General features: G+C 35.5%; 1 protein-coding gene across 1 annotated transcript; it reads left to right on the plus strand.

Moving 5' to 3' along the window:
- Positions 1-3623: 3623 nt before the first annotated feature.
- LOC120630863 (EF-hand domain-containing protein D2 homolog) lies at positions 3624-26690 on the plus strand. The gene is made up of 3 exons (XM_039900173.1): positions 3624-3793; positions 23811-23975; positions 25276-26690. The coding sequence occupies exons 1-3, from the start codon at positions 3624-3626 to the stop codon at positions 25526-25528; spliced, it is 588 nt and encodes a 195-aa protein (XP_039756107.1). The 3' UTR covers positions 25529-26690.

The following is a 26690-nucleotide window of genomic DNA, read 5'->3' on the forward strand; positions in this document are numbered from 1 at the left end:
AAAATAAAGGATGGAACTACTCAGCGGACAGCAGTTAATCACTCGCTATCGGTGTAAAACTTTAAACAGTTCACTTTTCACCATTTGTTAGTAGAAGATAGCATATGGAATTCGGCTTCGTTTTGTTTTTAAACTCCATGATATTATGTTATTGCAACTATGAATTATAAATGTCTCGAATGTTTTCTTATAGATCATAAAAATAGAGTAGTGATACAGTGTAGGTGCAGAGTTTCTTGACTGGTCATTACCTACTTTTGTTTTTAAAAAATCGTGTCATGAAAGGTCGTCCGACTCACAGAGTTTGAGAAACTGATTTAAAAATAATTTTGATGGGACTCGCACACACGTAAAGGAATTTGCATGGAGTAGCTATACTTTGAGTGAGAAAACAGTAAAATAAAAATGTGTTGGAGAATTAGCACGTAATAGTGGTGCGTTGTGTTCAAGATTGCAGAGAGTTAAGAGTTGTACTTACTTGGCACAAGATACGTTTTTGTTTTAATTTTACAACGAGTAATCTTATAGATAAACAACGTCCGAATTGCAGGGAGTTGTTATACACGGGCGGCACAAGACTCTGGAATTTGGAAATCCCTTTATTAAACCTATTTCCAGCAGTGGACGTCCATCGTTTGAGATGATGATGATTATGATGGATATTGGAGATGGTTGGTTATCGTGAAGCGTGATTTTTTAACGAGAATTTAAGTGTTACAGTAATTTTGTAAATTTTTCATATCTATTATGTGCCAGATATTTTATTAAATTGATTAGCATTTCATGAAATGCCGTAATAATTTTTATTTCATTAGTTTTCAGAAATAGTTAAAATTATATATATTATATTATAGGTATTTTGACAAGATTGTGTATTGAAAATCTAAGTCTTGTGAGAGACTCAGGCGATGCAAAGATACATCATGGTTAAATAAATGGTTAAATGGTTTTCAAAGAATTTTGCTTAATAACCCAAAGCAAAATTAATAGGTAGGTACATGTATTTACGCGGGAACGCACTCGCGACTTTCGCAATCCAGCTTGCGTCTTGCCACTAACCTTACTGAATCGTACGCCGCGCCGATGCGGCGTCCGCGTGGGTACTCTCAATGGACTTCGCGCATGCGCAATCATTGCGTATACGCATCCGCAGCTAATAATGAGGTATACGCAAGGTTTAGTTACTGGCATTGCGGCAAGCCACTCGGGTGCCCGCAGCGTACTATTTGAAATTGAGGCTGCAACTGCAACTGGTTGGACCACGCCAGACCCTAATGCATATACTTAGAACATTAGTTTCATTTTTAGTTTTTTAGTAGGAATAACGAAAATATCTTCTATTCCGACTACGAATCACCGTCATCATCATCGCAGCGTACTATTTGAAATTGAGGCTGCAACTGCAACTGGTTGGACCACGCCAGACCCTAATGCATATACTTAGAACATTAGTTTCATTTTTAGTTTTTTAGTAGGAATAACGAAAATATCTTCTATTCCGACTACGAATCACCGTCATCATCATCGAGCACAAATACCATAAGTATAATGGAGTCGCTGCTCTTTCATAAGAAATATGGTTTTAAAGTAGGTGCCACAGGTGCCAGATACATTGCGGGTACGCAGTAGTTTCTGAAAAAAAATAGTAGAGCTTAAAAACGCTTTATAAACAAAATAAAGGGTTTGATTAAAATGGTACGACAAAATATTTCCTTTCCAAATCAATTTCTTCTCTATATTGGGTATACGTGCTACATGGGCAGTTGAGTTTTTTAATAACCCTTTGCGTAGATGCTCTCCCAGCTTTATTGTATTAGGTAATCTAGATATCTACTCGTAGAATACTCACCATTGTAGCGGTTAAAAGAAAAAACCCTTATCCTCTATATATTGATTTATGAAGGGTGAGATTTTGAGACATACATCGTAAGGTAGCTACACAAACCGTTAATTATTATCAATGTTTTAATTTTACGTAAATGATGAATAAAAAAAAATAGAAAAAAGGAGTTTCATTTTACAATCTTTCCTCTAGTTTAGAAGTAAAATGTCTTTTTAAATTTGGTAAGTTAGTAAATAAATTTTTGTTAAACAGTTGTGTGAGTGGGAACTTTGATAAAATTAGATTTCTTGATTTTTTTAAACTTTCTTCTTGATTTCTGTAAATGCGTCTCACATGAATTATGTGTGTCACAATTGGAATTAACTTATCCGATTACTTAGGGCCGTGATCCCTTACTGATTTTCAGGAGCAAGAGTGGCGCTATTAGACTGCATAAGAATTCAGTTTTCTAAATTATTCTACCCGACAACTAGGTCTTAGGTTTCAAGATAAAAGTTGTTGTGAAGATAAAATGTATGTAGTTGATTGATGAAAAAACATTATGCCTTCTTTTAGTGAACTTTCGATTGTGTATGCGACTCAATAAGCCAAATTTATGTTTTACTAGCTGTACCCTGCCATGCTTCTTTGTGGCACACTGTGATTGAATGGTTGAGAAAAATAGATAAAAAAAATCCTTGATGCGTATTAAATATCATGCTAAAATTTCAGCTTGATCGGTGCAGTACTTTTTGAATTTTTGAAGCGTACACAAACCAAAATAACATTTTTTTATATATATATATATAATATATATTTATTGTATAAAATGTAGGTAGTCTCCGATATATAGCTATTAACATAATTATAGTAATAATAATGTTAATAGAATAATAATAGTTAAATGAGTTTTCAAATTTCGAATGCTAGGCTATTAACCAGTGTAAGACTACATAAAACGTATAAACGATTGTTAAGCTCTATGGAATATATTTAAAAATTTACTTAACTTTAATTTGACAGTATTAATTACAATATTAATGTATTTACAAAATTTGTTTTCCTCGTAATGACCCAATTGGGTCCCAGTACTATTAGGTTATCATTGGTGATAAGTTCATGTTTTTTTTAAGTAAGGTTTTTAAGTGTCCCTTGTGTGTACCTACTGTTGAAGGGGTGCCAGGGTGCGCCGGATATGGGACCATTCTTGACACGACAGTTTTCAAACTCGGCTACGATATTATTTCATAAACCATACCGTAAGGTATATCATATTGTTCAATATTTACAGTCATTCAATATTTTTTTCTAAACTAGAGACTTGAATGCTTCGTAACCTTGACCTATTACGCCTTTGGCGTTTTAACCTTTACTATTGATAAAATCACACGACTAGTGGGATGCGGACTATTTTTAAACTTTAGTTCTAATCCAGGCAGCTTGCTCTAGCTTAAAATCTAGATAAATCGACTCCATATGCTTCAATGTTGGTATGTCATTGAAGGTCATTCTTAGTGAATGTTTATTTTGCGTCGATAGCTGTAAGATTAGTAAGATTGTATGGTGCGCGGCACACAGACGCGTCGCAAGTCGATCCTTCCGTCCCCCGCAACTTGATTGTTATACAAGGAAGCGTGCGGAGTGCGACGCACTGACTGCCGAGTTTCGACTGCGGGTGCAGACCGGCCAAAACCGCCATCGCCCATCAGTGCTCGTAAAGCCGTACGAACAGCGCCTGTGTTCACGGTTCCTCCTAACGGAAAAGCACATTTTTTTAACGTCTTTCCCGCGCATTACTACTATGGCAGCTACAGAGGAGCTCAGTGGCATCCTATTGAGGAGACAGGCGATAAATGATAAACTTGAAGAAGGTGTCGAGGTCAAGCCTCAATACAAAATCGTAAACGTTTATACGGAATTTCACGAATTCTCCAGGAAGGAAATAAAACAGTACGAGGACACGTTTAACAAGTAAGCCAAACTTAATATTAAACATGAACCTGTTAGAAAAATTAATAATGCATGCTTTGTACTTGAGCGAGTGGAATACATAAATAAGCCTGACAGGTGTTTGCATTTTGCTGATGTTGTTTAACTTGAGATCAGATTGCAAATTGATTTAGTTAAAAAATAATTACTTGCTTTATTTTACCCATTGAAATACCTCTTAGTTTTCATTGAATTGTATTTTAGCATTGTAAATACTTTATCTTTTACCTGCGTTATTAGCGGCACTGACTACCCGAAATTAAAAATTGAATTGCCTAGTAATTATTCTGACTTCCCGGGCAAAGATTTCTATCTTTAATTTTTACTAATAGATACCTTTTAAGAATTGAATAGAAAGATTGATTTAATTCAATTAATACCTAAGTACGATTCATTTTTATCTAAGTAACATACAACCAAACTATCCCAAATATTGAAGTATCAAATAAAACTTTTTTTACACAAAGCTAAAACTTAACTTAAAACTTTTTTTACAACTTCGAACATAGCTTAGTTAAATAAGTAGAGAAAGTAGTAAAGAAGACAAACTTTATTTCTCATTAGTATAATTTACACGTAACTTATTAAATAATGTGGTGACCCGTCGTGGGAGAGAGCAGAGAATAGATCCCTCACGATTATGCGATCTATTATTAACTTCATCAAAACTTTCATTTGATTACCTGTTTAATAAGACAACTGGAAGATTCACACGAACTGTGAAGTAAAGTGCATTTTGATGTCTTAAATTGTAATTAAAACATTACCCACCTGAGATTGACTGTATTGCATATTTACCAGGTAGTACTTACTTATATATTAAGACATTACCGTCTAGGTAACTCTCACTAAAGATATTAACGTTAATTTACGTAAATTTAGAAATACTTTTACTTAAACTCAAGCAATTTATAAATGAGATTAAAGATTGATGTAGATCTCGTTTACATAACAATAATAATAGATTAATTTGAACAGTCTTATCTATAACAAAAATATTTGGTCCGCCTCAAATAAGTGTAATTATTTCGCCCAAATTGTTATGACCCTCATGGAATTTTTATGGCCATCAATTTGTCTTATGAACTGAAATTCTCGTATGTCCAGAAGCTCTCAGAAGAAGATAAATTGACAACAATAAAACTGAACCGACATGTAACATTATATTGCTCACCGACTTATTTAACAAAAATGCTCAATTGTTGTATCCTAGAATAACAATTTAATCTTTACTCAAAAGCGGAGCGATTTGATGTCTTGTACCTGTGCTCAGCTCTGTTTACCGAAATAGTACCTTTAATTATAATCACTTTTTTCAATTAACTGCTAGATATATCCAACTAGCTGGTGCCCGCGACTTCGTACGCCATGCAATTTTTATTTGCCCTGTAATTAAAAATATATTTAATAAATAGAAAAAAAATCGGAACCACCTACGCCAATCTCCAGCAGAATCATAAAATCAGTTCCATGATTTATCAGGTCACAATATTATATCTCATTTATAACAGTAAAGTTTTATGAAATATTGCTTGTTGTTGTACAAGTGTTCCTAGAAATTCCTAATTTAAGTCGGCATTCCTGAGCGGTTCCTATCGGTGGGCTTGAGAAGATCCCGTTGGTGCTATGCCCCAAAATTTTCTCCCCATATGCTGCTGACCTAATTACACCGCCTTAAATCATCCCTCTCTTTTACTTTATCTGGCTGGTTTCCGCATTTAAAGCTTCTCTCTCGTCTGTTGTGCATGCATCCCTGACCTTTTAGCCTTTAATTTATTCATAATATTAACCTAAATGCAAATTTTTTTGCCTCTAACTTAAAAACATAGGATTTTCATAAAAACTTTCAACCCCTGTTTCACCCGTGTAGTAGTTTAGGTGTAGATTAGGATAAAATATTTTTCTTAACTGGGGTAAATTATATAAAAGAAACCTATACCTATTCCAAATTACAGGTGTGTGGGCTTAGTAATAAAATAAATAAACAGAGTATTTCATTCCCTATTTTACCACCCTTAAAAGGTGATTTCGAAAAAACTTTTATATAAGTATTTGATATTTATAACTATAAACCTAAATGCGACTTTAGAGAATGAAAAACATGAATTTCACATTTTCATTAAGATCTGTTTAGCCGGTTATTCGTGGAAAGGTAACAAACAAACAGACAAACGGACAGACAGATAGAGTTACCTTCGCATTTATAATATTATGTATGAATTTTAGTTCATAGTACCTACTAACCATTCAAAACCACAATTAATGGCACTTCTAATATCGTACATAATATATTTAAGATGCCAGTATATTTATACCCTATCCCGCCTTTTACTCCTCATTATACTAAACAAAAGCCTTTTGTTTCTTCAATGCTAAACAAATTGTAATAACAACATTCATAAGGCGCGATTGTTGATTGAGTTTATTTTATGTGCGATAGAACATTTATTAGCTTCTGATTTATTGGACTGTACCTAAATGCTTCCTCGAAAATGAAAGAATGCACTTTACACAAAGAAAAAAAGTAGTTACAAAGATATTAATACAGAGCAAGAGAGTACAATTTGGTGGCCTTATCGCTACGTAGCGATTTCTTCCAGGCAACCAAAGGCGTAAAAGGAAAAAACATAGGTGCATTCAATAAGATTTATAAATTATACAAATATATAAATAAAATATATTACTATAATATATATATATATATATAAATGTGCATTGTGCATGTATGAAAATGTTAGTTCAGAGGACGGAAAAAAAAATAGGATTTACAAGACGATGCCTGCTTTGTGTACCTACAAAAAAAAAAATGAAATTGTTAATTTTCACGGTGCCAAGCTCGGGGCTATATATATATTTTTTATTTCCCTCATTAAAACATAATAATACTCCCAAATTTTAGCTTACCTGTAGGTGTAAATATGTATTAATAGCTAATTCTGGGACAGGACATACTCTTGCCTATCGTCTATCTAGCATTCGCTTAAATAAAATAAAATTAGGTAAATAAAATGGTGAGTTACGTCTTAAGTATTACTTATTAGGTACCTGTAATTTATCGCTACTTTTGCAAGGTCGGCTTCTTAGTAGATGGATTGCTCACCTTTACATAGCAAATTAACAAGTAGAATAACTGTTAGCGGTATTCATAACATAAGTGTCAACTATTACATACTTAGTCATATCCGATTCATAGCTTAGCGGTTTGTAAGGCTTATTCACATACTTGCAGTAGGTATTCTGATTACGCGTCTTTTTACTACTATTCACTGGAAAACGCAAGTTAGATTTTTTTTACCTACGTTAATTATTAATGGCCTATTCGTCTTGAGAGACGGTTCAAACACTGTCTAAGCGACACTTCTTTGTATGGCTAAATAAGCCGATGCGCAAGCGACATTCACGGCCGCAGATATTATGGTAGTTAAACCCTTCGGCGCAACCTGAAGATCCCGTGGTATGCCTTCGTTTCCTTTTTGAGCGAGAACACCAAGCCAAGCTTCGTCATAGATATGGCATCCCTCATTAACGCTCTTGCGCCATTCATCTCTTCCTTCCGTCAGCCTCTCCCAATGTCTATGGTCGATGTTGAATTCGGTCATGTCAATCTTGGCACAGTCTTTAAATCTCAAGCGAGGTCGGCCCACTGGCCTCTTAGCATGTGTCACCTCACCAAGAAGAACCTGCCGAGGCAAACTAGAAGGTTCCATCCGGTGAACATGACCTAGCCAGCGCAAGAACGTTAAACGTTTAGGTAACACGGTTTTATTGTCTCTTGAATATTAAGTTTAGTCATCGTTCAAAGTCTGCTCTATGATATAATAATATTGACATAATTAAATTCAACAACCTTTCTGGGGAAAAATCATTGGTGTTATCAGGAGGTTGGTGATTCTTGTATTGTCTATTAAAAGCAACGACTTCAATATAAATTAAATTTATTCCTAGTTAAAAATATATTCCTGTGAAGTTAGACATCTAACCTTATGGTGAAGCTTATCTTTTTGCTGAAATCCCCAAAATATAGCCAGCACCTTGAATAAAATTAAAAAAATCGCACAGGTGGGATCGATGGAGACTTATCACATTTCGTTAAAAAAAGTGCTTCTAACATTCATAGTTCATACCAATTGTCAGCTTTATGCGATTGTAAGCTAATCCCTGTTTTTCGAGCTAACTTATCAGTCTAATTCCAAGGAAATATCATTTTTACATTCTAAAAGAATTGTATGATCACATTGCTAGGCAGAAGATGTACCGGACGGTAGAGATATCGGGCGACAAAATCAATGTCATGTGCCCCGTGAACACTAACTAACCACATTATAATGTTTTCACGGACACAAATATATTTTTACTAACTGTACATTTTTTTCGCAATGTTTTCATGTGTTTTCTTTTTGAAACGCACGGTACCCACATAACAGACTTTAAAACTTTGTCGATTTCCTAATAATTTAAGGATATTTTAATAATACCTAAACCCATTTTAATTCGGGCTATATGATTTCAAATTCATCAATAGCCTATAACAGTCCACTACATGCGTAAAAGCCTCTCCCAACGGGAGCGTTTGCCCTCAATCACCACGGTGGGTAGACGGGTTAGTGATTCCACAGATGGTGCACAGAGGACGCTGCAAGTTCTCCGTTTAATTCCTTAGGCGCCTTGTACGAGTTACGACACTCGCCGCAAGAAGAGGGGTGGTGATAACTGTAGTCTGATCTTTCGTCACCACGCAGCTCCTCGTCTTAATACAAAATGCGTAATTTGATAACGACATTCGTAAACTCTTTGCATAATTTGTATGGTAACAATCGGCCGACGCTTGCAACAACTGTTGGATTTTTTTGCATCCGGCAGCAGTTGGTTTGCTAGAGCGATTCACAAACACAACTGGGTAGAGTGGGTAGTGTTTATGAATACAAATATTAGTTTCAATGCTCATCTAAAAACAACGACAAATCCCGTACTACAGAAAATCATGGTCGCCCTTTTTGAAGGATCCCCTCTGAAACTTCCTTTTATGGAACGTCATCCTGCAATTTTTCACTTAAGGTCTTAAGGTCATTACTAGAGTAACTGTCTGCTTCGTTTTATTATTTTAACGTAACAAATAATTTTCATAATGATCTATGAGATTAGATAATACACATTAATATGTAACGTGCTTAATATTAAATACAGATAACATATTATCGTGGGCTATCCATACATCGATACGAATAAATAAATTCAGTTGTTATATTTCTGTAATCGAGATGGTATCTGCCTCATTCTGGCTCAGATGATTGTTTGAACGTAAGAATAATCCAACAAACCTGTCTGTTTTGCCGGGCTAATCTTTGTAAACTGAACCGATTTTGGCGAGACTCACTGGTAATTTGTAGGTAATCTTCACTATCAGCGGCAGAATTCGCGCGTGACTACTTGTGTATTAATATATAATTGCTTATACTATCATAATCATATCATCGTAGGTAGAGTTACCTACTCAGTTAATGTATTAACAAAATTCGAAGAAATCTTCCGAAATGTTATTTGTTTTTTTTAAATCTGATGAAATAGTTTTTATTATCGTTATATTACCGTACACCTTTTGTACTTATTTCTTAATAATATAACTTGGCAGAAGCTTCATTCAATATAATAAATCAATGGCTTAATTTTTATATAGTATCATAACCAAATCCAATGAGGATACAAATAAAGCAACCTAATTAAAACTTTTTTAGTTGACTTTTTACGAATGTACAGAATTGGCACCGTTTCTTATTTTTCGGGAGAAAAGCTTGGCCTGGGAATATCATACAGGGTGGCGAGCTGTGCGGTTCTCACCCTCCTGCAACTACCTACCTGCCGCGCGATAGGTACCAGTCTAAAAATACCTTTTCCCACTTCAATTTAGCATAGTTACGATCGACTCGTTATTAAAATTACAAATAAGGGTAAGTATATGGATTGGTCATTCAATAAAATGAAGTCACCCATGAGTCATACGAATCAAATCGAACGGAAAACCTCGATATTTCATATCAATATTTATAGCCAATAAGTAAAAGTTTATATAAACGATTCATTGAAAGTAATGCCATTGAGTGTAGGTTGTCAATAGCTTGCTGCTTGTTGTACCTATAAAATTTTTATGGTTCCATCTACCTGCCTGCCTGTCTGTCGTCTGTCCGTCTGTCACCAGGCTATATATCATGAACCGTGATAGTTAGACAGTTGAAATTTTCCCAAATTTTTAGGATGTATTTCTGTTGCCGATATAACAGCACATAGTAACAAGCAGAATAAAATAAATATTTAATTTTAATTTTGGTACTTTAAAAATAATTAATAATAAAACAAATATTAATCCCATAAAACAATCCCATAAAATTTTTTTTTGTCATTTTCGCGAAATCTTGGCCTTTTTAGCGAGACTAATCTCGGACGAAAAAAGGGCGAGATCTCGTGGGTTAAAAACGTTTTATTCGTTTCATTCGAATAATGCAAGCCATTATTCGAATGAAACGAATAAAACGTTTTTTGTTTTTTTCATTTGAACCGAACAAATCTTTCCTTCAATTAGTATAATTTTTGTGTCTTCTTCTGTAATTTGTTATAGTATGACTAATATATAAATATATATATATAGGTATATTTTCTTAATTATTTTTTGTTTGTTATAAAATAACTGTTTCATTACTGAAAGATTTTTGTTTGATATTAGAAGAGAAGATGTTCTCTCTAGTTGTTTCTTTCATTTGTTATTTGATAGATACCTACTTCTTGCGTCAAAGTTTGTTACTTAGAAGTCATTTAAGAATTATAGACAGATACGTCAAACAATGTTTAATACATAAAAGCCTAAACATTAACTTTTCATTACACGTTTCACCGATCAATCGATCGATCGTGCCTTCTCCATCTACAAGAAATTGGCGAAGTACCTTGTGCACAGTTGGCACAGACAAAAGCTCTGAACAAGAATTGAATTTGAAAAGCCTATTGAAAATAATTTGTAAAATATTAAGTACTTTTATATATTTTCTTATAATCAGTAGGTAGGTTATATATTTTATTTCCTAATTTATTCAAATATTGGAATTATTTGCAAAAAAACACACGAAACTGCCAATCTCGCGAGAACTCGCAGTATTGTTATTCATAAACTCGCGGTATCTCGCTTACGCTTACTTAGCCCCAATCTAACGTCATATGCATTCCCTACAGCGAAATTTTCGCACGGCAGCCTATGGACGTTCCCAAAGATCCCAATTTTCCCAAGATTAATTCAATGGTTTCAAAGTTTAAATACGTATGACAGTCTAAAACTAACATTGGTATCAATTCTGATATAAACTTGTACACTGTATATATACTTAAATCACAATACTACCTGCATAGAAGGATAACCCCTAGAAAACTTGTCAGTTTTTTAGGGGTTATCCTTTTATGCAGGTTAGCGAGGTACATTATTTTTTTTTTTTTTTCTCGTTACAGTTTATAGTTATGGGTACCTAGTATTTACTTTATTTTATATTAGTAGGCAGCTCTCTCACGTAAAGCTCTCAGATAGCTTGATTTTCGCGGTTTACGTTTAGAAACGATACTATTGATTTACGTTCGGTTTTAACCATAGCCTGATTCTGCAAAGAAGTTGATCGCATGTACAGTAAATGTACATATAAGTAAGTATACTTACTGTTCCCGAGTGACCGATTTCGATTTCCCGCTATTCGGGATTTTGTTATTTCGTAATTTCTTAGACTCTTTTTTTGAGAACAGTTACCAACCAAACTGAACCATTCTATATTATTTTTAGTGTGCTTCCAAAGCTCCATCATCATTGCATCGTTACTTCGATATTAGGTACTGTAAATATCGGTCAGTAACGATATCGGCCGTCAGATATCACGGAAACTGATAATAAATACTACGTATCGATATCGCTTGACGGAAATGTCTAATCGATTTCGTGTAATTGTTTGTACACAAAATGCCGCAACCAGCATATTTTCTGAAGTTTTCATACATTTTATATGTACTAGCCGCACATGGTTGACGCCAGCGCGGTAGCCGTCATACACTAGAAATCGTCGCTGTCGCTCACTTCAGAAAATATGCCGATACATTTGCGGCGTTTTGTGGTCGTGGCTAGTGGCTTATTCTGATGACATTTATAATGTGGGCCATTCAAATATCTTTTCTATGAAATATCTCCAAAATTTGCAGGTCTGAAGATTTTGACCCTGGATAAAACGTTTTTAGGAAATCCCAATCGAGTTTTTAGTGGGTTGAAATCTTAAATAATCCCTAAACCCTTCTTTTAGAAGTCGGCTACCCACCTACCTAACTGATAAATATCAAAAAATAACTCCGCTTTTTTGTATAGTATGAAATCTATACATCTCTGAACTGATGAGCAAAATTGCGTTAAATAACGCAATTTAATAAGATAACATAATAAAATAGGTAGGTAGCTAAGTACCTATCAATTGCGAGCATGTCAATGCTCTTTAAATGGCTACAGCGTTCACTGATAAGTTTAACTAGGTACCGACAGACTTATATTGCCACTCCTTGTTGAAATTCAATACAACTAGTTTGCAGAAGTCATAAAATTACCGAGCGCTATATAAGGTAGTTTTTTAAAGAACCAGAGATGCCAAGTGGTGAGGCACATAGCTAGGAGAATTGATAGGCATTGCGTGCCAAAGGTGTTGAAGTGGCGACCCCGCACTGGAAAGTGCAATTTTGGTAGACCCTCCACAAGGTCACAGTAAATAGCTGTATGAAAACTACGAACAAACGTTCGAAACTGCTTACTCACACGTCATACACCGAGGAACCGGCCCAAAAGCTGTTATCGCAGGATTTTGCTCTAGCTCTAGGGGATACTAGCTTTGGGGCTCGTCTTTGGGGAGTGTGCTGTTTCAAACGTTTATTGTCCAGTTGTGGATGTCCTGTGGTTGAGATGTCGATGTTGGTGATATTATTATTTTTTGAACTAAAAGATTTAACGACGAAATTTAATTCATTCGATGGATTTTATGTTTTGTATAGACATTTTTGCGCACCAGTCTGGTTTGGTTATAGAGTCTTGCGGCTCCTTGCGTACACTCCTCGTGAACATTTAGTTGCCAGTTGAAATATAAGAAAAACTCTACCAACGTGACTTTTTCCAGTGCAGGGTCGCTTTTCCACCACCACTTTCAAGTCACTTTTTTTAAATAATCTTAATAAACGTATCAGGATTCTGTTTTAGATTATGAGAATTCAGCTTCGCTATTTATTGAAAAAATCTGATTGGTGGAACTTACAGTAGTTTTGCTTTCAGCTCGTGAGACTTCATAGTAATAATATGCTACCAACGCCAATAGGTAGAGCTAGCAACAAAAGTATTGCATGTTTATATTATTAGTAACCGCAATTTTAGATTTGTTTTGTTACATTTACGAAATCGATCTCAATAGAATCGCGGTCGCTAGATCGTTTAAAAATTAAATGCGTTGGAAATAAACAATATAATGGATAGTTGGGAAATAGTTAAGTTTCATAACTACTAGTTCGTTTTGCTGTTGTTTTACAATATGTTAGTACCTAATATAGATAGTTCACTCGTAGCTTTGTTAGTATGTTATCTACCCATGATTAACATGAGCAGGCAAGGTTCCTGTCTACTATCATATCTATTATTTTGCAAAAGTAAATGTAATCCCATTGCAGTCATAGATGTTATTTAATTTATGTTAAACATTTTATATATAACTAGTTTAATGATCCACAAAAAATATATTGAACCTTTGAATAGCAGCTATAAAAAGCTGCTTACATCCTAACTTTATAAATAAAAAGTACCCAATAATGAAAAATTTAAACGAGGTTAAATAATTTAGGAAGCTTATATCACTACAAAACACTTTTACCGCTTTCTCAACTTTTAAACATACGTTGAACGTTCTCAAAATATGAATCGGTAACAATAATTCATTATATAATTTGTTATTCAAACATTCCTGTTTTGCATTGAAATACCTGCTTTTTAAGAGAAGCCATTTACCTATTTCATTGGGATTTTAAATAAGATTTCAATTTGAAAATATATTATTTGTATTGTGAAAAAGGGAGTATCAAAAATGTGGTGGTGGTACCTACAAAAATTATATCAGTTATTTATTATACTTAAGTCTGAAACTGTAATTTATCACTTTATGACATTCATTCATTGTGTTGCAATAAAAAGTAATTATAAATTACAAAACTTATTTAGTAAATAAATAAGTTTTGTAATGCATTATGCTAGTTGTATAAATATGGGTAGTATTTATACCACATATCATATGTGTATATGTAAATATACCGTTTCTACGTTCCCTTTCATTTAAGTACTCGTATATTTTAGGAACTGTAACGCTATAATGTTTTGTGCAATGTGACCTTTGGTTTTTTGCAAACAAAAATTGTGAGAATGAGCCTTGCAATTTTAAAGGAATTGGAAGTAGGAATAAAAATCTTTAGTTTGCGTCGACCCTAAGTGGAGTATGACTAAACTAAAAAGACTATTTTGGCTTTGATCATTTGATTAATTGTCGACAGCGTAAAGGTGGCGTAGTTCGTTAGTCTAGATACCAGGCAGTTCCATTTTATTATCTTTGACCTACTTTTCTATTTCATCATTTTCTACTGATAAATGAACGTTTTATTTGAGTTGCATGTCTAAGTAAACCAATTATTTTTCTTTATCACCCTCTCCCTACAAAGGTGCTCAAATTCACGTCATTCAATACTATTTAATAAACAAGCTAGCTAGGAAATGAATATGAAACTACCTATCTTTATTTTCTGGGATCAAAACTAAAAAGTAACTACCCCATGTCCGTTTTCGGGATATCAAATTTTAACGGGTCTTATCAAATTTTATCAAAATCTCTTCAACGATTGAACGGTACCTACACATGGTCTGGTCGGTCTTGGTGATACAAATAAACAAACAAACAGACACTCTTAAAATGTTATATTATGTAGTAATGAGCTTAAAGTTAGCTGTTGCTATAGACTTTTAACATTAGATTTCAGTTTTTACCGTTCAAAAGGCAGGAGGTTATCGATCCATATTGATCTGATGGAGAGGTTCGGAGAAACACAACGGAACTCTTCAAAAAAATATAGCACATCAAGCGCGATGCGTTGTTTGCGCAATCACACAACATAACATCACGTCTGTACCCTAAAAAAGGTTATGCAGATGTATTCAATAATATATCAGGGTACATTCACATTTTCTATCAAGTTCAGTAGTAGTTGCGTGTTTTTTCGCGACTGGAAGCTACGTGTAGTACATATTATTCAAGCTTGATAGATGGGAGAGACTATGCGTGTCTTTAATTGATAAGTATAGGTATACTCATTAAAAGGCACTATTATTCAAGAGAACAAGACTGAAGAGCGTATGAATCAGTATATTCAATCTTTTGGGAATACTACGTAGGTACTCGTATATTATGGTTTAAATATTATGATCATTGATTCGACCGCAATGACGCGAAATGTTACCGCAGTCGCGTATCAACAAAACCATGACGCGGGTCGAGCGGGACTCCCGCAAGGATGAGCATCATGCTGTTAAGCTATTAGGGTCGCCAACCATATGCACCGGATAAGGTGATTTAAGATGTAGCTTATAAGTAATTATCTACACAGACTGTTCGAAGATATTTGATAGCGTTTAAAAAATGGCACTAGATATCCGAGCCCTTGTATTTAAAAAGATTTTTGGTGGAAAATTATCCCAACAAAACCCGTAACCAGCAGATTCTTCCCTTTAAAAAAATATCTCATTACGAGATTACCCAAGTAAATCAGTTTTTAAACCTTAGTCGCAGTGGCGTGCATACAGGGTATGCACTAAGCGGGAAGATGATATAAAATTTAAAAAATCTCCACGTACGAGGTAAAGAAAATTTAAGGATAGGCATTGAAAGAGTGATAAAAAGTATACCCTTAAATTTTTATAGCTCTTACTGGAGATTTTCTTAATTTAATGTCATCTTGACGGCCGACTGGCGCAGTGGGTAGCGACCCTGCTTTCTGAGTCCATGGCCGTGGGTTCGATTCCCACAACTGGAACATGTTTGTGTGATGAACATGAATGTTTTTCAGTGTCTGGGTGTTTATCTGTATATTATAAGTATTTATGTATATTATTCATAAAATATCAGTCATCTTAGTACCCATAACACAAGCTACGCTTACTTTGGGACTAGATGGCGATGTGTGTATTGTCGTAGTATATTTATATTTATTTATTTATTTATTTATTTATCTGCACGCCACTGATTCGTCGTATACGAGTCGGCACAAATATGTTGAAGTTTGCTTTAAATCACAATCCGTAAAGCTCACATTCCAATAGGTCGGTGTTGTCGATGCATGGTGTGCCGCCACACATTGCATGTGGAATTATTAAATTCAATATGGTGATAATGATGAAGACTGATAGTAATGATGGTTACAGAGACCAAGGAATTAAAAAAAAAACGCAACCCTTCTTCTTCTGTTTCTGACAACCCTACTGATGATAGAACTCTGAACACTTATGAGTAATGTTCTACGTTTGGGGCATTTTTGGTAAAAATATAGGTAACAAAATAGGATAAGTTTTTATTTGAAACTGTTTTTTACTTTTGCTTTCACTTGAAAGCTTCCTTAATGGGATGTCCAATAAAATTAATTAATTGGTGAAGTTGTCGGTCTGTTTTTATCCGACTATGAAAGTCTACGGAAGTCTACGGTTATCTGTCTTAATACAGCTACGTATTACGTAACCTCGTCACTTTCAAAATAAGTACTTATTAGATATTTATTATGGTAGGGTTTGCCATACGACACCCTTCTTCTCGCGGGGTCGTATGAGGGGACTAAGAGAATAAAACGGCCATTTACTGCGATCACAAACCCGTGTCCAGCGTGGTGATTATGGGCGTATCATCTCGTTGGGAGTTTTTTTCCTTTAGTCCAGCTGTGGACTGTTAGGTTATTTGATGAATGGTAGGCGCAGCGAACCTTCGTCTTCTGCTTCATTATGCTTTTTTATGCTTATTTATACCCAAAACTTCAGAGAAAGGGTATATAATGTGGGACTCAATGGCGACCCAAAACAACCACTTAACCCCAGCAAATATGCTGTGGTTTACGTGATCACCTCGGTACTAAAGAAATACTTCTTGGAGTCCCTTGAGTGTGTGAGCGCATGAGTGTTGAGTACTTGGATTGTGGGTTAAGTTTTTGGCGGAACTGTAAGTTGATCTTGTCTCTAACTAATAGCTGTAGCCTGTAGCTGTGTTTGACTTTAGATTCCGGCAAGCAGATCCAAACGTTGTTGCACATTGTATTTGTACCTGCCAATTGAGATGAAATGAACTCAGTTGGAAACTTACGTCTTGGAATGCAAAATATGGATTTAAACAAGTTGTTTATTGGCTAATTTACACAGCGGCTTGCTTAATTTGTCAACTGCGATAGTAAATCGGCCTGCGGATCAGAAGTTCCTCTAGTAAGGTCAAAAATATAATAATTTTAGGTTTCGGGTTTCAAGTTAGAGTTTTTCAAACCTGGAGTTAGTAAATTGTATGATGATGCAAATATAAAGATGAAAATAGATAGATAAAGCTTATTGTTGCAATGCTGTGTTCCGGTCTAGAGGGCGTGGTTACCGGTGCAATTACAGGCTCATGAGGCTCAACACCTACGCCTAAGGTTGAAGTATATAGGGCAGCAAGTTGCAGGACGTGCCCCTACGAAGTGTTGCCCTGATATGAGGCGATGGTTTTCCACTTACACCATCAGGTGAGCCGTCGGTTTACATACATATAAAAGAATATACCTATTTACCTCCTTTGTTTGGGTGTCTGATAATTGAAGGATTTTCTTATTATTTATTTATTATTGACGGCCGAGTATCGCAGTGGGCAGCGACCACTTTCCGAGTCCAAGGTCGTGGGTTCGATTCCCACAACTGGAAAATGTTTGTGTGATGAACATTTTTTTTTTCAGTATCTGGCTGTTTATCTGTATATTATAAGTATATATGTGTATTATTTTCATAAAAAAATATTCATCAGCTATCTTAGTACCCATAACACAAGCTTCGCTTACTTTGGGGCTAGATGGCGATGTGTATATTGTCGTAGTTTATTTATTCTGTGTTTATAATAGCACATGCCTTGTTTGAAAACGGTTTGCGTTTGGACAATGCAGTTTGCAAACCGCAACTAGCATTACGTTTTACTACTGAATGCGTTACAATAGGCAGCCGCAAGTACCTACTTTATCTACCTTTATATCTGCAGTAGGCACGTTTTTGTGTAGGCTGTTGACATCGGATACTTTACGTTTTACAATTATAATGAGGATAGGTTTCCTTTATGTAAAACATCAACAGTGAGATGGTATTTCATTTTAGAGTGTACATCTCATATTACAGCACGGCACGGCACTTGGACACTACAAGTTAACACAAGTGACGTCAGAATCGAAGTAAGTAACGGTGAACGATGTCAAATAGGTAACTAAATTTGGCTCCATAGTTAAAAAGTGTAAAATTATGACATTTGCAAATACATAGAAAATTTAACAATATTATGTACGTTTACTAATGTCAGTTTGTATAATTTTTTTTTTTATTGCACTGCAATATTCACATCCTATAGATAACCATCCAGCGATCCAATCTAGGGTAGTCCGTTCGGTAATCTAGATGCAATAAAATGCCACTGAAAAAATAATAATCTGGAACCTACGGCGGAAAACATCTGCATCGTTTCCAAGGCGGAAAATCGGTCAAGAGAGTAAATTTTTTTTTATTTTTAGACGGGGCTTGAACCGCAGGCAAGAATTTATCCCAGTTCTGTTTAATAATAAACCTACGCAGATAAGTTAGTACTCATCTGCGTAGAATTTTAGTATATTTCTTTAAAGTTTATCTTTTTTATAAGCCATCTGTTCATGCATTCTTATAATGCGAATGATGACCCATTAACCGTTCAATATGTCACCCAAATAGGTGGATATATTTTTATATAAATGCTCAGGTATACGTAATACTGCTGATATTCTATGTGATTAGTAGGTACCCTATGTAACTTTCTTCTTTGGGCTATATTTTACGGCTAAAAACATACGTATCTACAATCTAAAACCTTACCTATTTTCCTTTTTTGGGCAGTCGGATAGTAAATGAAACGACAATAAAAAAAAGATTACAATAATTATTACCTAGTTAGATGCTACCTTCATAATATTTTAATAACAACCATAAAAACAAGTTTCAAGGACTTAGGAATACGTAAGTACAAGACAGATACATATAGATTAATATAACGAGTCTTCACAATTGTTTTATTCAAGGTAATTTTTCTTAACATCCACTTCTGTCAACAAGCAATCTTTTGAGATATTTACATAACTACATACCTAACAAGAGTTTTAAAAGTATTTGTAGTAATTCTATGCCTCGGCCCATGCGCCATGTCACTCTACTGCCTCGTTGGTCAATCAGTAAGCCTTTTAGATTACGGATGTTCGATCTCAGGTTTGGACAAAAACAAATTTTTTGGGTTTCTCTAACAAGTAAATAACATGCTCGGGAACATAACTAAGGTTAGTGACTATGTTTCTGAGACTCATGGTACCACCAAGTTATGACATAATATGGGTCTCATAAGAAACGTGAGTGAGCGGGCGAGCTACGACAGTAGTATAACGTTCGTAAATAAAGCACGTGATCAAATGAGGTACGAGGAAACCCTAAAAGATTTGAGAACCGATGGAGTCACTACAGGGGAAAATACAGCTTTGATAGACCCCTCACAAGTTAGATGGCCGACATGAAGGCCTCGTTATGTGGAAATCCTTAATATAAGGATTAGCAGTGAACGTCTATCTATCTATTGCATCGATTAGAACAAGCAATTGGTCATAACGTATGTCTCGGAGATACCAAAATCAGTGAGGTCGTAGGTAAGGGGAACTACCATTAAAAATATTCCGTAAGATAAACCTTGTTGAATAACACTGTCTAATTTTAAAACACTACCGGTTACTACTATTAGCGACCTGACCCTACTTCGCACGGTCGCTATGAACCTACTAATGGGGCAGACAATTCCTTAGTCTATTAATATAATCTGTTGCGTTTTTAAGCACAAAAAATATATATGTAACGACATCATATTACTAATCTTTGAATTTTTCTTCTTTTCTCTAGAGTAATTTTATACATATGTATTTGTAAAGGTTCTTCTTGAATCTGCAAACACGAGTATGTGATTATGTAGTCTAAGATGGAGCCTATTCACGTGTGCCTAGAACATGCCTATTCACTCTTGATTTGAAGAAGATTATAGAAGAAGATATAGGTATTAGGGAAGACTGAAGCTGGAAGGGCATTCCAGATCTTTGCGATCTGTGCGTATTAGATAGGAGGAAGCAAAGTGCTTCCCACGTGTTGATGGTACTTCAACAACGTGACGGTGCCGACTCTTTCTGCAAATTCAAATCGAATAGCTCCTGAGAACACTCTCTCTTGTAGAATACCGCTAGACGGGAAACCTTACGACGGTGTTAAAAACTTTGAAGTCTACAGCGTCGTTCCTAGTGAGTCTCCTAGCACGACGATCCACCGAATCCAAAGCATCGAGCTGGTACTTGGTAGAGCCGTCCCATAAATGGCTGCAGTAGGTACCCCATGCACGACCGGACTTGAGCTTGGTACAGAGTAAGAAGCTGTTGCGGCGCGCTTGACTTTGTTGAGGATGCCAAGTTTTTTGCCAGCAGTTATAGCCTTGGATTCTAACTCAATATATCTACTTATTACTAAAAAATCCGTATTAAAAATATGTAACTTAAAAGATCTATAGAACAGCACGAGCTTCTTTGTTTAATACTGTGTAAAGATGAAGTCGCAGGTAATCGCTAGTGTATTATATGTTTCAGGGATAAGCTATAAAATAAATAATAAAAAAATATTTTTAGGTTTAAAATATAAAAAAATTGCTCTCAGCTTTGTTATCGTAATTAAAAGTACCAACCTACCCGGTACTTACAGCAATGTTTTATCGAACCAGCCAGACCACAACGTTTATAAAATTAATTATGTGTGTACAGAATACGTAACGTTTCCCGGAAGTTAATGGAATAGAATGTTTCGGAAATAACAAAAAAATGTAATAAAAAGGTCATCGATATGTATGGCAAGCAATAAGAAATAAACTTTGTTACAGTATATTAAGGTAGTGCGGTACTTTAAAACAGTTTCCCGCGACTTTATTGTTTCGTATTTTGCGCGGAGGATCCGAAACAATAAAGAGCAGTACCGGCATAAGTCCCTCATTGCCCTACACTTCACAATTGCTATCTTTCGGTGTCCTCGGCATTAAGTATTCTAAATAATTCTGGCGAAGTCCTAAGGTTGTAAAGTTCCATTACGTTCCGCCTTCCTCGGTGGTTATTACAAAGTCCTTGAAAAGTCCTCTACATTATAAAAAAAAAAAGTTTAGAAAAAAATCTTAGAAATGTTACACATTGTTCCTAGTGGAAATTGAAATTGTATTTTATGTCCATTCCTCTGATGATGAATGCGAGAGTATTAGTTTGGACGGTATTCTTGAAAAAATAATGTAAATCACTAAGTTTCAAAACGGCAACTAACGCAAGGGCGAAATTTGAAAGAACATTGAAATGTTTCCTATCAGTGATTCCCCTAGATTAATATAACTCCTTTTAATTCTCCATAAAGTCCATCTATCGCTCCAAAGGAGTAGGTAAAGATATAATTTATATGCAAAAATGGAAAGAATATCTCACCTTTTCAATGTCTTTCATTTAATTCTTTTTTCCCTTAATATAATTTTGCCTGTTAATTTATCAAATGTAGTTTAGGACTTTTTTTTTGTAATTATGACAATAAAAAAAAGGGATCGGTAGTTTAACAGAAGGCAATATCGCCTCCTGTAAAACTACCGCGGGAGACAGGACTTCACATAATAACCAACTATACAATACTATTATTATATTATTATTTTACAATTATCCACTTTGGGAATATTATACGACATCCATGTAAACAGCTGTCGTATTCTTAAACCGGGACTTTACAGTAGCTGATTGGGCTACTTCAATTGAAATTATTTTAATAAATAGAGATATTTTATAGTTTAACAACGACGGCAGTAAAAACCTTTGTGACAAGTATGTATTCCGGCTTCGCAATATCTACGACATCCATCAGTATTCATAACATGCGTATAATACTTTCATTATCGTATAACTGGCCTTACGTCAGTGTTAACGGACCTTTTTCTGTTAGGGAAACCTTAATTATAGGTACCCACTTGACGTTATTAGTTATTAACTTATTACGTATCATATCCTATTTCTAATAAGTTGATTACAAACCTCTAAATGAAATATGGACAGCAGTTGGACATTAGGTTGTGGATGTTGATGACTATGATTATTTTTCTTTGCTTACCCCAAGCCCACCCTGAGTGAGGTCAGCACAACATGCCTTCTCGTTCCACTCAGTTTCATTAACCTTCATCCATTTCCTATCCACTTAAACGCATATCTACAGTCTTTGACATAATATCACCATCTCTTTTTTGGTCTTCCTCTACTTTGTCCTTCCACGTAAATATTGAAGATTCTTCTTGATTTTTCCCCCCGCAAATCTAATTCTCCTTATCTTTTCAGTATGAGTATCAAATTGTTCTGTCGTAATCAATGGGTTGCTACATTCAAGCTAAGTTAGCGATGGTGGACGTAGCGCCCCTATTTATTGCTTCTCTTTTCTGTCAGGCTACCTTTGTTATTAAATGCCTATAAATATTGCCGTCTAATTTTCTTCTTAGTAGCCCGGAAGAACAAGTAGACAAAGATTTGAAATTGATTTATTAGTTGAAGCTTGTTCTTGTTCGTGTCTGAGAGACCGTGGGTTATTTTACAAAGCTCATAGTCATCATCATCACCCATTACCGGCCCACTACAGGGCCCAGGTCTTTACTCAGAATGAGAAGGGTTTAGGCCGTAGTCTACCACGTAGTGTGGATTGGTGCTTATAATTAATAATATTATCGTGTGAGTCACATTCCTATGAATCCATGATTATTATGAAATATTAACGTTGATTGAAAGTATTCTCAATACCTACCATAATAATTTATCATTGTTTGTGACTTGCTTGAGACTTCAGTTGCATTATAATACGATCGATTTTTAGAGTCCATTCAAACAAACCACTTACGTTACTGATTTGTACAAATGGTAGGGCATTGGTTTAGGTCAGTCACACCACGACACTCATATAATTTTTGAATGATTGGTGACATGTGTGAGAACAAATCTTTAACCCTTGTGTTATACCCGGAGCTAACATGACCAGCGATGGACGTCCAACGTTTGTGCTTTGTGTGTTGTCGGTTGTAGAATTATTTAATCCAATAAATAAATCTCCCGATGGAAACTATCAAAAAATATTTAATCTACAGGAATAGTCTAATAACAGTTTTATAATAATTATATATAGATAAATAATGATGCGGTGATAGACTATTGATTAGGGCTTAGCCTAGTGACTCGGACCTCACCGAACGGAATCGTGTTCACGGCACGCACCTCTAACTATTAGGACTTATGGGCTCTTTATAAAATATCACTTGCTTTAACGGTGAAGAAACACAGTGACAAAACGTGCATGCCTGAATCTAAGAGCTCTCCATAACGTTTTCAAAGGCTTGCGTGCTTGCTACTTGGCCAACGTGGTAGGATACGGTCTAAACCCTTCTCTAATCCCTAATTGTGGCTGGAGACCTGTGCTCTATAGTGGACCGGCAATGGGTTGATAATGATAATGATGATGACGAGATAGATTACAGAAGTATATATGTGGTGGCCACAACATATACATATATACTAGATAGATAATACATTAATAATTTATTTTCTCTCTTTACAGATTCGACGAGGGTAAAGATGGTTACCTGGATCTGAACGAAGTCAAACGTATGATGGAACGACTGGGCGCACCGCAAACCCATCTTGGATTAAAAGCCATGATATCTGAGGTGGACGAAGACGGTGACAACAAAATTAGCTTTCGAGAATTCTTACTAATTTACCGGTAAGCATTGCCCTGGGTGATCCATAAGATGTGTCATACGACGGTGATAGGAAATCATGATAATGAAATACATTTTTAGGTTGCGAAAAACCACTTTGTAGTTTTAATCTATAGCTGAACAATTAATATAGCTAAAGGGTTAGATGTTATGTTTGATAGTTTTAAAGCGCTTATCTCTGAAACTTCCTGACGGATTTGAGTCTGCATTTAGCCCAAACTAATTTACGCGACGCGACGCGTTCGGTTGTTGTTTAGTGTGATAAAGTATTTATTTGAATGTCCATATTATAGATACATATAAAGTTTACCACTCTAAATAAGGATAGTAGTTTCAGAAGATTATTATTATTCAAACATACGAAACATGCGGATTTACGTCAAGCTTTAAAAGGTAGCTAGACCGAGTTTCTCTCGACGAGAAACATACCTAAAGTTATTGATTGTCGGGTCTAGACATCGAATAAGGGTATACAACATTTAGTTGAGACCGAGAGGAAATTTCATTTTTTGTTAGTTACGCCCGATCTCGTCTAGTTTGAAAAGAATAAATGAATACTAATTGAGCAAACATTGAGAATAGCCTGCAAAGTTATGCAACTGAGTCCACTGAAACTTTTTCTTTTTACGACCAACTTTTTTCATTATGTGCTAGCGGCCACGCTCTTATCTATGGTGGCATAATCGCATAAGTACTTATATTTTTTTTTTTGTTTTCGTTATCTCTTAATTGTGGGTTTGCAGAGGATTTGTCTTTTTTATCTGCAATACACACTTTTATTGACCTGATCTTTACGAAAATTCGGCAGAACTAAACTGATGGTACCTACCTAAACCCTTTACAATAATATAAATAAAACAAAATCGGTTTAGATATGACCGACAGACCACTTCTTATGATGCTAAAGAAACAAAACATTCATCGGTCTAAGATGGCCGCGATGGAAGCGAAGCCAAGTGGTTAGGAGATCGGCTTCTCTTTAGGGGTGACAAAGTCGAATCTCAGAACACACCTCGAAGTTGTCTAAGTTATGCGCGTTTTAAGCAATAAAACCATTACTTGTCTCAACGGTCAAGAGGAAAACATCGTGAGGTAACCTGTCTGTCTGAGATTTGTCCATAATGGTCTCAAAGGCGTGTGAAGTCCACCAATCCACACGAAGAGGACTACATCCATCATTATGGAAGGAGATCCGTCCCCTGTATGGGCCAGTAATGGTTTGACATCTTGATAATAATGATGACAAACCTGTGTCAGGGAGTTTCTAATTTTTTAAATTTAATTATCATATTATTATTCTAGAAAAGCGAGAGCGGGCGAGCTTGAAACAGACTCCGGACTTGAAGCACTCGCGCGGTTAACTGAGATTAATGTAGATCAAGTAGGGGTAAATGGAGCCAAAAATTTCTTTGAAGCTAAGATCGAAGAACTAGCGAAAACTAATAAATTTCACACTGAAATTATACAAGAACAAGAGGAAAAGCGACGCGAGGCTGAGGAAAAGGCAATGCGTAAGCAGAGATTTAAGGAAAAATCGGCCGTATTTCAACAGTGATCGGTGGAATTTATGGAACATTATAGTTATATTATGGATACCTAGGTAATCGAAATATGTTCAGGCAAACTATCTAGAATATATTATTATAGTAGGTGTTTAGTTAAGATAAGAAATTATACCTCTTACAAAATTTCTAAGGAAGCAAACAACACAGGTTTTCGACCAAGAAGTTTACTAAGCAATAGTTTGCGTTCGAATTATCATTATGTAAAGTACAATCAATCCCATCAGCTATGATAAGTGTCCTAACCTAATCCTTATATGGTTGATGTGTTGATTCAATATGAGCTCTCTGGCGCTGTTATCTCATAAGTGGGAGGTCCAGGGTTCAATCTCCACGAGAGTAATCTCTGGGGGATCAGGTGGGAGGCATCGGCCGTAGTTAGTTACCTAACGGCCCTAAGTAAGACGTGCCACCAAGAGATTCAGCGTTCCGGTACGATGACCCGTAAAAACTGATTAAAAGTAGGTATCTATCAGGTTGCAATAAAACACCCATACCCCTAATAGGTTAGCCCTCTACCATGTTAGACTGCCTCATGGTCACCACCAAGTGAGCCTGTAGTCAAGGGCTAACTTGTTCTGGAATTTAAAAAAAAAAGCGCTGTGGTGAACAAAGTCGTCATATGCCTTTCCCGTGCATTTAGCTTGAGTACCATAAGGCCCAGAGATTAAATGGACATTTTCTAATCGAGTCTGACTCAGGTAGTCCACAAGTCAGTCATACCTCAGGCATGATTGTCCCAAAGCGAGCTCAAAATAACTGAATTAGCTTATAGCCCTTGGTCGACACGAGACGCAGCTAAACTCCCGTAAAATCAAACAGTTACCTTATTATATCTACCTAAAAAATTAAAATAAGCTGTTGGCCTATCTAGTCTGTAAGCTGTTACCATATGGCTTTAGGGATAAACAATCTGTTATTTTTAGCAAAAGATTTAGCGCATCATGTCAAAATTGCTTTTGGTTTTAAATTTTTTTTAATGAATTAAACTTAGGAACTTCGTGCATTATGTTTTATGTTATGTTAAACCTGTTTAATATTATAACCTAAGTTGTAAGGGTAAACGCAGACCGCACGTCAAACTCTGATTGCATACTCATATTTCTACGTTTGATATTGTGATATTTCCATTAAATTACTTAAACACAATCTGTA

Source organism: Pararge aegeria, chromosome 17 (genome assembly GCF_905163445.1).
Source record: "Pararge aegeria chromosome 17, ilParAegt1.1, whole genome shotgun sequence".
In the NCBI taxonomy this organism is placed as follows: Eukaryota; Metazoa; Arthropoda; class Insecta; order Lepidoptera; family Nymphalidae; genus Pararge; species Pararge aegeria.